Source organism: Amblyomma maculatum, unplaced genomic scaffold (assembly GCF_055883805.1).
Source record: "Amblyomma maculatum isolate TAMU_Amacu unplaced genomic scaffold, ASM5588380v1 scaffold_13, whole genome shotgun sequence".
NCBI classification, from domain to species: Eukaryota; Metazoa; Arthropoda; class Arachnida; order Ixodida; family Ixodidae; genus Amblyomma; species Amblyomma maculatum.
This window is the reverse complement of record NW_028146738.1, coordinates 9,785,434-9,797,854: the sequence shown is the minus strand read 5'-3', so window position 1 is coordinate 9,797,854 and position 12,421 is coordinate 9,785,434. Positions and strand designations below refer to the sequence as shown.

Genomic DNA, 12,421 nt, shown 5'->3' with positions numbered 1-12,421 from the left:
TCCCTGGCTATTGTCTATTTTGCCTCTCTAATGAAGAAACCGGAAGGATTGTTTTGTCTTTTCTGACTGCCTTTGATTCTTGATGTCGTAGTTGCCTCGTTCGGAAAAGGGGCAAATCGCTTTTCGCCCTTATTGCTGCAAGCCATTGGAGGGGCATGCATCATTATATATATATATATATATATATATATATATATATATATATATATATATATAAGATATGGAGCGCTCTGACATACGTGTTCCAGCAGGTATATATACATACATATATATATATATATATATATATATATATATATATACCTGCTGGAACACGTATGTCAGAGCGCTCCATATCTTTACGCTATGCAGTAGGCCCGACAGTAGGTATATATATATATATATATATATATATATATATATATATATCAGATGAGTTAGGGGCGCACAAACGAAAACAAAGGTTTATTTCCGACGTTACGGCCGGGGCCCGGCCTACGTCAAGGGATGCGCAGAGCAGCCTATGCTTTCCGCTTAAATACATGCGCTATCGAAGGACATGTGGCAAGTAGTGACACTGTAATGACAATAGAATAAAATGCGCGTAAAACCACAATGTATACATTGTCCAAGAGGTTATATCATTTCATAATGGCACGTGTGGCGCTCATGCAGTACATTTTCGGCGTGGAATGCAGATACATAACAGTTTGACACACAATGTCTGCTCACATGCGCACAAGGTAATGATTAATGCGTATTGCATCTTTTAAGATAATACCAAGAATCATACGCAAGATATGTAATCATCTTTTGCACACAAAATAAATGCAAAATCCAACACACGAGGAGCAGTCGCTAGTGAAACATACAGAGAAAGATATTTTATATGCTGACATTTAGAAAGTTCAATTCAAGTTTACTGGAGCACTCTTTTGTATTAAAGGCAAATACATGTAAAAACGTAAACATAGCATGTCATGCACCTTCACTTCAATACTAATCACGCGTCTTGGGAAAAAAAGATATTTTCCCTAGGTTTTCATTGAGACCGGAAGTAACTGCATTAAATTTGTAGATTAAAAAGGATTCTCGGACCTCTCTTTCATGATGAGATATAAAACCAGATTCCAGTATTGTGGCTGTAATGTTGTCAAAAGACTGGCCCGGAATCGCGACATGTTTGGAAAGCGGAAGGTTAGGCAAGCTTTTAGCATGTGATCTGTGGTTGTTGAATCGTAACCTGAACGGCAGTTCAGTCTGTCCAATGTATTGGAGTCCGCACATAGAACACTGGAGCAGATAGATGACATTGCTACTGTCGCAAGTGAAATCACCTTTTATTTTACAGTAAAAGTCTGATGCTGTGCTTTTCACTGCTGTAGTGGTGGTCATGTGATCGCACACCTTACAATGTGGCTTTTGGCAAGGGCGGCAGCCAGTTGAAAGAGGGTTAGTCATTTTAGATGAAATTAGCAAGTCGTGCAAATTTCGTGACCTTCGGTATGCGACACGAGGTGGTTGTGGGAAGATTTGGGTCAGGCGACTGCTCTGCATAAGGATATTGTGATGTTTTCGGAGAATGCCGTTAACATTTGGTGCTGACGCGCAATGGGTTAGCACCAAAGTGGGGTTCGGTGATTGTCGAGTATGTTCATGTGAGCTAAGGAGATCTTTGCGGTCCATTACATCGGTGCGTTTTATTGCGTCGTCAATAATTTGCGTTGGATATCTTTGTCTTGTTAGGGCATCACGCATTTTCTCGCAGTTGTCAACGAAGTCGGAATCTTTTGAACAAATTCTTTTAAAACGAAGTGCTTGGCTGTATGGTATACTTGTCTTACAGTGCCTTGCATGGCTGCTCTCGAAATGGAGGTATTGATGCCTGTCAGTCGGTTTTCTATAAAGTTTAGTCACAACGATGAATTCCTATTCCTCGCTGTAACAAAAGAAAACAATTTACTCTGAAGATTCCTGTAGAGAAAAACTTGTCAGGCCTCATTTTCGTACTGGGCAATATCCTTATTGACACCTCTGCGGGAAAAATCAACATATAAATGTTGGTGTAATAATTACTTACGCCAAAATACGTAGACACACTGAGAATGTACTAGTCGGTACTGCACTTATGACTAAATGTTTTAAGCCGACGTCATAGGGCTAGAACGGTATTTTACGCGACAGCATATACAGTCCAATCAGTCAAAACGGCCCGCCGTACCCTAGAATTGAGAACGGCGTGTTGGAAACCGGATTGCGGCGGGCAGCAGAACTGATTCGAGGCCTAATACATCGTTTCCAAGAAAAGTGGCGCCTCCGCGGGCTAGATCTAAAGAAGGGTTCTGAGCGCAAAACGCAGATATACATGGAGTTTTCAAAGCAAAAGCACAACATAGTAATGCGGGCTGCATCGTATCATACCCTCAAGGCTGAGCTTAAGTGTCGGTCTAATTATTTAATCTTAGTTCATCTTCACCTTGCTTGCCCGATCACGCCTGTGTCTGTGTACGTGCGTATAACACAAGAGAGAAATCCTATGAGAGGGTTTTAACTTTACCGAGTCAAAGCGAAGCTATGGAGGTTTCTCGGTCCTACTTTTTTAATGAAGTCCATCTGAGATTAGGGTCACCAATGACTAAAAAAGAACATTGTGTCTTCGCGCCAGTAAGACCAACGAGCGGATGACAAAATAGCTTTGACTATGAATGCTTTTGTTCAAATTGTATTATTATTAATTAATAAATACTGAACAACTAGCTCGGAAGCTGTGGCGTAGAGGTAGAATATCCACCTCCTATGCAAGAGGAACGTGGCTCTAATCTCGGTGCCGCGCAATTCTTCACCGGATCTGAAAAAAAAAAAACGTGTCGATGAAATTGCTTAAAAAAACATGTTTGGGATGCTACCTGATGGCGGTCAACACCTCCGAGAACACATTCCCTCACCAGAACAGGAGTTGGCCACCCTGGTGCACTAATTCGAAGATGCCTCCCATCCTACAAAACCCCGGCTTTCAGTCACCAGTAGCGGCAGAGAAACTGACCACCGCTAAGGTCATGCCTGTGACGCAGCGGGAGGTGCTAAGAATCTGTGGCTCCGCTGAACAGGCCGCCACTGGATATTGACCATGGCAACATTTAACCCTAGAACACTAACTAGTGAAGCTAGTTTACCAGTGCTGTTATAGGAACTTAAGGGTATGAAAAAGGATGTCCTAGGGCTTAGTGAGAATAAGGCGCCGAATGAGGCATATACTTTACTGAAGGACTAGTATATACTGTGCTATCGAATTTTATCCGAAGAGGCGGGAACTAGGAGTAGGTTTGCTTGTCACTAATTATACAGGTAGGAATATAGATGAATTCTGTAGCATTAATTAGAGGGTGGCAGGCACCGTAATTAAGCTTAATAAGCGATATAAACTGAAAGCTGTACAGGCCTTCGCACCTGCATGCAGCCTTGATGACCAGGCATCTGAAAGCTCTTACGAACATGTAGAATTCGCAATGCGGAAAGGAAAGACTCAGTATACGGTACTAATGGGTGATTTCAGTGCTAAGGTAAGGAAATGCAGACAGGAGACCAGGCAGTGGCGGACTATGACATTAGTTCTAGGAATAACAGGGGGGAGTTACTAGTTGAGTATGGAGAGCGCAGTAACTTCTTCAGCCAATGAATGATCTGGAAGTGTACGTGGAAAAGTCCTAATAGGTAGACTAAAAACGAACATGTCTTCATAGTGTGTTCTAACCACGCCATTATGCAGGATTTAAGGTAATCGGGAAAGTGTGGAGCAGTGACTACAGGATGGTAAGGCATCAAATTAGGCTAAATCTGAAGAGGGAATGAAACAGATCAGTAAGAAAAATTCTAGCAATGAATAAGCAGAGAGGGCGAGGGCAGGAGAGTTCAGGATCTTGCTACAAAATATATACTAAGCTCTAATCCAGGATGACATTCGCCTACAAGCAATAAACGGTAATATACACAGACATCATTATTGAGTGGGCTGTAGCAGTCGGCGGTACGTTAGTTCGAGAAGGTACCGGCAAGCTGTCTAAGGAGACGAAATATTTTATTAAGAAACGCCGAAGTATGAAAGCTTCCAATCCAACAGACCAGGTAGATTGCGCAGAGGTATCAAAGCTAATCAATAAGCTCAATGTGGCCGATATAAGAAAGTATCACATGGAGAAAATTGAGCATAATGTAAGGAAAGGCGGTAGCTTTAAAGCGGTGAAGAAGAAAATGAGCATAGGCAAAACTTTGATGTATGCGCTAAGGAACAAGGCAGGCACCGTCATCACAAATATGTAGAAGGTAATCAAAGTAGCCGAGGAGTTCTATATTAATCTCTACAGTGATCGAAGTAGACAGGACAATAATGACACTGGCAATAAATAATAGCAGAAAGACATTCCATCAGTGATGAAAGACGAGGTTAAGCAAGCATTAGGAACTATGGATGGGGGAAAGCAGCTGCAGAGGAGCAGGTAAATGTAGATTTGTTGATGGACGGGGGGATGTCGTGCCAGGAAAACTGGCCCCCTTGTATACGCAGTGCATGATTTCATCGATGGCATAGGAACCATGGAAGAACGCAAATATCTGAATTCTTAAAGGGCCACTGTCCAGGGAAGGCCCTTTTAAGAAAAGGAGCCCAGTGTTTCGATCAGGTACCGGAGATAGTCTGTGCAAAATTCTACAGCGACACGCGCGCCGCAAAGCATCGAAAATACAATTCAAAGCTCCCTCATTCTCTCCTTTGAGAAGCCAGCTTCACCGCTCCCTGCGCTGGCCCGACGGGCCACGATAATGACGTACGTACCAGGAACGACGTCAATTGGTCCGTCTCGCTGACTGATGGGAGAAGGATGGGTGTCTACCGCTCGCAGCGCGCTTTTCCCTCGCCACGGCCAGGCTGAATCCAGCGCCGCGCGCTCCCTCGACTGTTTCTTTTTTTTTTTTTTTTAGCGCTCGCGGAGAGCCACGCCCCACCTCCCGCCAAACGCGGAGGAGGAAGGGGAATTTGTATTGCGGAGGCTAGACGACCTCGGGCAGGAGAGTGAAAAACCTTTGCGAGGGAATGGAAGGAGAGAGGCATGACAGAATCGGGTGATTGCGGTGGCTGTAACTGCGTTATTAGTTACTCTTTTCAAAAACATTTTGCGGCCTTGCGTTCTAGGGGCGAAGTCTCACAGTCACCGGGGAAGAAAATATTTTCGACCGGAGGGTGGACAGTGGGCCTTTAAGAACGGGGATGTTAAGGACCTGGAAAACTACGGATCAATCAGCTTACTGTCCGTTAAGCATAATGTATTTAGTAAGGTAATCGCTAATAGAATCACGACAACCTTAGACTGCAATTAAGCAAAAGGTCAAGCAGGTTTTCTGAAAGGTATTCAATTATCGATAAAATCGACACCATCAACCAGGTCATAGAAAACGTCTCGGGGTAGCACCAGCCCTTATAGATAGCATTCATGGATTATGAAAAAGCATTTGACTCAGTAGAAAACCTTGGCGGGCATGCAGGCATTGCAAAATCAAGGCGTACACGAGCCGTACGTGAAAGTGCTGGAAGATATATATATATAGTGCCTGCACAGCAACCATAGTTCTGCATAAAGAAAGTAACAAAATTCCCACAAAGAAAGACGTAAAGCAAGAAGAAATCTCCCCGGTACTATTCACGGCGTGCTTCGAAGAAAAATTCCGGCACTTGGAATGGGAGCAGTTAGGAATAAGGGTGGATGGAGAATACCTGAGTAATCTGCGATTTGCTGATGACATTGCCTTGCTAAGTTAATCAGGAGATGAACTGCACGGAATGATTGACTAGCTAGACAGGAAAAGTGCAAGCGTAGGCTTGAAAATCAATATGCAGACGACTAAGGTAATATCAAACAGCCTCGGGAAGGAACAGCAGTTTACGTTAGGTAGCGAAGCACTGGAAGTAGTAGGTGATAATGTCGACTTAGAACAGGCAGTAACAGCGATCCGGACCATGAAAGGGAAATAACAAGGAGAATAAAATTGGGATGAGCATATTTAGCAAGCAATTGCAGATTATGTTTAGTAGCTTACTGGCTTCGTTCGAAAGGGAAGTATACAACAGTTTCATCTTATCTGTACTGCCATATGGGACTGAAATTTGGAGGCTAACGAAGAGGGTTCTACTTAGACTAAGGAGAACGCAGAGGGCTATGCAACAAAAAATGGCAGGGATAACGTTAAGGGCTGGAAAGCGTGAAGAGTGGGTCTTAGAAATAACTTGATTTACTGATATTCTAGGGGAGATCAAGAAGAAATTGGCCTGGGCAGGACAAGTAGTGCGAAGAGCAGAAACCGATGGTCGCTTAGGGTAACAAACTGGATGGTTGGTTGGTTTGTGGGGTTTAACGTCCCAAAACGACTTAGGCTGTGAGAGACGCCGTAGTGGAGGACTCCGGAAATTGCGACCACCTGGGGCACTTTAACGTGCACTGACATAGTACAGCACACGGGCGCTTTGCTTTTTGCCCCCATCGAAAAGCTGCCGCCGAGGCCGGGATTCCAAGGGACCGAAAGCGTAGCGGGGGCCGCAGACAGTTGGGTGGGTGGATGAGGTTAAGAAATTTGCAGGGGTGAAGTGGATGCAGCTAACCCGGGACCGGATTAATTGGAGGAATATGGGAGAGGCCTTTGCCCTGCAGTGGGCAGAGTCAGTCTGATGATAATGGTGAATCAACTAGTATTCAATCATGAGTCTAAGGTACAAGGATTCAACACAGATGGTGCAGAACATCTTGATAAGGACCTCACTGATATGTTTGACACCTGCTGATTAGCACAGTAACTTTTTACCAGCTTTAATAGCAACTTTTATAATTGAAAAAAGACATTTTATTCGCCAGCAGTTTAGCGCTGCGACACGAAGCGCATGTCAGAGAACCACATGCGCTTTTCTTAAGGGCGCTGTCTCCGAGGATCTTCAAACAGGTTGAATGGTACGCGAATGAGTATTTTTAGAATAATTACCTTTCTTGAACAGCCCACCGTTGTGGTGAAGTGGTTATCGCACACGATCACTGTGCCCAAGGATGGGGGATCGAATAGCGGCCGTGGCTGCACTTTTCGATGGAGGCGAAAAGCAACCCCACAAACCAAATCAGACCGTTGTCGAACAAAAAATACGGCAGGCAAGTGTAGGCAACTCTCAAAAGCTCTCGGTTGCTTCCCTTAAATAAAACGAAAGGAAGAAGACGGTTTACATGCTATGTAGAAGCACTGAACAAGGATAAATGGGGTACGCCTCAGTTCGCAGGTGGAGCCGACGTTTCGACAAGTGGACTTGTCTTCGTCTGGGCAAAGCCATCATCACTGGATGGGGATTAAATACGCTTTTGCCTCCGGAGAAGAAAATCTCGGGAGGGGAAGTGGGTGACAAGAAAGAAGGTGTGAAGGGTGGGGAGGAGAGGATATGTGAGAAGAACATAGGTCATGTAGTGAACAAAAAAATTCTTCCCTATTTATTTCTGAGCCTGGAACCAGGGATCATGTGGCCTGCAAAAGAAGTAAAAGCGGTAGTACCAGGAAAACTACAATACCGGGTAGATTATTAATCAACACTTAAGCGGGTTTGGTGTAGATACACTTTACAGAAAGACAGACTGCAATGGGCCCTGATAAGGCATACATATAAGGGGGACAATTCCTAAAACCTTCTGCAAAGGTGGGGCGGGGGGAGAAGTGCAAAGTCACAGAATAATTACTGCATGGTGAACCACGACTGACCTGAAAAAACAGTTCGAACACAAACTCAGGCAACAAGTGATAAGGAGGAAATGTCTTTAGAGGAACATATACAGGTTGCGGAAGGGAATAGAGTGTTCATGCATTGTGAGTAAACTGTTAATTAACGCTATGTAGGATGTAATGAACGCCTGAAGAAATTATTTCCGAAGGCACCAATGGTAACATACAAACGTAATGCAAACCTCAGACATATTCTAGTACATTTTAAACTCGAAAACAAGTATCCAACACAACCACACCCTCGCTCTCGAACTATATGTAAGACGTGCAGTCATATACAAAAAGATACCATGGTTAAAACAAATGCAAGCGATTTCACATTTAACATAAAATCAATCTTTATCTACACGTCTTCAAACGTTATCTACCTTCTAGAATGCTCCTGTCATAAACAGTACACCGTAGAGACAGGGCAACCAATGAACATAATGCTTAATGGACATCGGGAAGAGGCAGGCAAAAACCCCCCGAAAGCTTTTTCCCAGCATTTCAACCAGAAAGACCGTACGCTCGAAGAAATTAAATTATATATTTTCCAGTCAAGCTTTAAATCTGCAAGGGACACAAAATATACAGAGGCACATCAAATTTACAAATTTGGAACATTGGAATCTGCAGGAATAAATATATCTAAGGGAACGTTAGAATCCCTTAGGTATATTCCCTCTGCATCATAACTATTCGGGAAAACAATCCCACATAGCATTAATTGTACAGTTTATTCACAGCAAATGTACGCTATATTCCCTACCGCAATAGTATAACCTGTGCATGTTCCTGAAAACACATTTCCTCCTTATCACTTGTTGCTTGAGTTTCTCCTCGAACTTTTCTTTTCATGTCAGTTGTGGTTCACCCTGCGGTGAACCACAACGGTTCACCCTGCGGTTATTCTTCTGCGAATTTGTACTTCTCCCCCCCCCCCTTCGCCTTTGGACAGTTTTAAGAATTGTCCCCCTATCAGGGCCCTTTGCAAAGCTTGTTTCTTTGTAAAGTGTATCTGCACCAAACCTGCTTAAGTGATGACTAATCATCTACCTGGTATTGCAGTTTCTCCTGATACTGCCGCTTTCACTTATTTTTCAGGCCTCAGAATTCCTGGTTCTATGCTGAGAAATACATACAGAAGAATTTTGTTTTCATTATCAGTTGTGGTTCAATGTGCGGTTATTATCGTGTGACTGTACTTCCCAACCCCCCACCTTTTAAGAATTGTCCCCCTTAGATATATGTCGTATCAGGGCCCTTTACAAAGCCTGTCCCTTTGTAAGGTGTATCTGCACAAAGCCCCCTTAAGTGGTGACTAATAATTTGACCGGTATTGTAGTTTTTCCTGGTACTGCCGCGTTTACTCCTTTTGCAGGCCACAGGATCCCTGGTTTCAGGCTCAGAAATATATACGGAAGAATGTTTTTTTACCATCCTCCCCTCCCCACTCCTTCACACCTGCGTTCTTCTCACCCACTTTTCCCTCCCCAGCTTTTCGTTTTCGGAAGCAAAAGATGATGGCTTTGCCCAGGCAAAGACAAGTACACTTGTAAAAATGTTGGCTTAACCTGCGAACTGAGGCGCACCCCATTTACCCGTGTTAAGTGCTCCTTTATTTCTTATAAAAGTCACTCCATAGTTTCTGAACGAATGGCGCATTTAAAGAGATGGGGGTATGTTTATATGTAGTCATAAACATTTGAGAAATATGTAATATGAGCCAGGCCCAGGTAGACGCTTAGGACCACATCAAGATGTTTATCATGTTTCAATTGGGGACCAGTCATCATCCGAGAGTGGTACCAATTTGAAATGGAAGTTAGCTTAAGCATTTTATGCATGTTTATGTCATCATAATCAGCCTGACTATACCTACTGCAGGGCAAAGACCTTTCCCATTTTCCTCCTAATTCGGTCTTGCGCTAGCTGGATTCACCTCACACCTAGGAATTTGTTAATTTCATGCACACACCCGATTTTCGCCGCCCCCTGTTGCCCTTAGCATCCCTTAAAATTGATTTGGTTACTCTTAGAGACCATCGGGTATCCTGTCATCAAACTGCAAGTCCTCCCCATGCCCATGTAGTCTTATGTCTACTATAACTTCAGTATCTTGAAGTATTTCTTTGACACACTTTACACGGTTCCTATGTCTTAACGTGTCACCTACCATTTTCCGTTCCATGGCCGTCTGCATTGTCCTCCACTTAAGTAAGAACCTTTTTCCTTAACAACCATGTTGCGGCCCCATACGGATTGGATACAACTGTTATACACTTTTTTCTTGAGTGGTACCGGTAAGCTGCATATGTATAGTCATTTACATTAACTTATATGTAGTTGTATCCATATTACATGTGTGTTCGTCTGGCTGCAAAATCCGCAGTGGTGTTTCCGGCCCCATCCTCGAGTGTAGAGTGGATGGTCCTCAGCCCGGTCAAGATCCTGAGCCCGGTCATGACTCACCTCCTCTTAACATCGGCAAGTACCTTTTCAAGTTTTCCGTGTCACAGCATTGCCATCCTCGCGTCATACAACCTAAATGCCATGCATTTTCATTCCACGCAGCTGTCATCGCTTCAGTCGCTTATATGACTAGAACTTATCAGACACCTTTCAGGTTCAATTGCAGCACTTGCAGATATCAGGGCTTCTATTTGAGCTAATTTCAGAGCTAGTTCACAATATAAAACGTGATTCCGTGCTCTACGGACGACCTTGACATGCTGAGATACCCCAAACACTCTTTGCCGATAAGGTGATGAGTGTGTGGCATGAATGTTTACACTTCCCTTCTTGAAGACGAAGGGCAGCTTCACTGAGCCCCTTTTCCGCCGCTCAGCTCCTGTCAAGCACCATCTATTAGCCATATCAAACAAACTTCCTGCCCCAAACATGAGTAGTTGTCTTGTCGGTCACAAGCTTATAAAAACACAGAAAGGTATCATTATGACCAGACTCTTTTTACTTCGTGGCTTCAAACTGAGACCGATGTAATGTTCAACGAAACAGATGAAAACAAAGGAATTTATTTCCTTCACAATTTGGGCTGTGCAGAAACCTTCAATGCTTTCTTAGCTAGGAAACTTATGCTGCCGTCTTGCGTATTATCACTTCCAGAAGGGCGTACATGCGTCTTCTGTGAACGAATAATTCTAAAGCAAGCAACGCGACTCTCTTTAGTTAAATCACTGACTGTCATACAGGGCTCTTAGTAGACATTTGCAGTTAGAAAAAGAAACAAATGTCTACTACACCATTAATAAATGTTACAAACGTGGACTTCACGAAAGCTACGAGGCGCTCCTTGCTTATTCGAAAAGGTAATGATGCGGCTGGGGTTTCGGGGCCTAGGCTTCACCGCAGTCGAACCATCAGGAGTCGAGATGACAGAGCAAAAGCAGCCAGGGAAGAGAGGCAAACAAGAGCGTTTTATATATTTTACATGATGAGATATTTACAGGTAAAGAGAGGAAAACAGAGTTCTCGGTAGAGGCAATTTCCACTGCCCAAATACGGTTGGTTATCCTCACTTCTTTAGCTGGGGAAACAAAGTTCAATTTGTGCAGTCCAATCAGTGAGCACAACAGATCACTCGAGGTTCCGCCCATTGCCGAAGGTGGTGCTCCCACATCTTTCGGTGGCGAGAGCAAACTTCTCTTATGTCGATGACGATCTTGTGCTGGTGGTGGATATTTGGCACCAGGGCGAAACATCCCGTGAAGTCGCCCGCTCGCGGCGCTCATTTCCCCCGCGTAATTCGAAGGAGGTCACCCGCTTGCCTCGAGAATTCGGCGAGCGAGGTCAATGTTGCTCGGCGACGCGCCTCTTGCCCATCCAGCACAAGAATAGGTTCCCTGCTGTCGCCGCCGTGGCGCCAAGGGGATTAAGGCCCGCAAGGCAGCTCGTCTCTATCCCGAAGGAGGGGAGGCGGGAAGGGTTGGTCGCCGCAACCGGAAACAGAGGTCACTCTGCCGCCTTCGTCACCGCCTCACTGCCCTTGACGGGGGTTGCTTGCCGGCGTCCAGGTTTCTCGATGTTGCCGCCGTGGGTGCCAAGGGGGTTAGTGCCCGAATGGCAGCTCGTCTCCATCCCGAAGAGTGGGAAGGGTTGGCCGCCGCAGCCGGAAACAAAGCATCACTCCGCTGCCGTCGCCGCCGCTTCGCTCCTTTTGGCGGCGGTCGCTCGCCGGTCTCCGCTAGGTACTCTTCCATTATCAGCTGCTGGAGTCTGCGCATACCTCGGCCGGAACTCCGGTCACAACAGCCCGTCCGCCGCCCGAAGAGGTCTCGCAGTGGGGCAGCCCACGCCGCTCCGCGAAGAGAACTGAAGTCGGATCAGCCTGGTCGATTCAGCCACGTATCAAATCTGGCCCGCTGGTTCTTGCTTGCTCGCTGGACAGCTTTACAGTCTCAGCCACGCAAGGCCCAAAACACAGCAAATAGCAAGCGCAAAACCAACTTTGAAAACTGCCAAGCTGCTTTCTAACCAAAATTGCCTGTACACACACACAGAAAAAGAAACAAACCAACCTTTGGCCCAATACTTTCGAGTCCTCTTCCGAAAAAAAACCCTGTTAGAGAAAACAAGAAAACAGAGCGGAATTTCTGTTCAAAAGCGAACACTCGGGCTGGAATTTTGACCCATGTCTTAACAA

The 12,421-nt window shown here is 44.8% G+C and overlaps 1 protein-coding gene across 1 annotated transcript in view; it reads right to left on the bottom strand.

Annotated features, from left to right (window-relative positions):
* Positions 1 to 978: 978 nt before the first annotated feature.
* The window catches only part of LOC146172181 (uncharacterized), a 41,439-nt gene continuing 29,996 nt past the window's right edge, over positions 979 to 12,421 (bottom strand). Inside the window, exon 2 of the mRNA XM_084585993.1 lies at positions 979 to 1,908. Coding sequence (XP_084442119.1) covers positions 979 to 1,908 — 930 coding nt within the window. The remainder of the gene's footprint in view (positions 1,909 to 12,421) is intronic.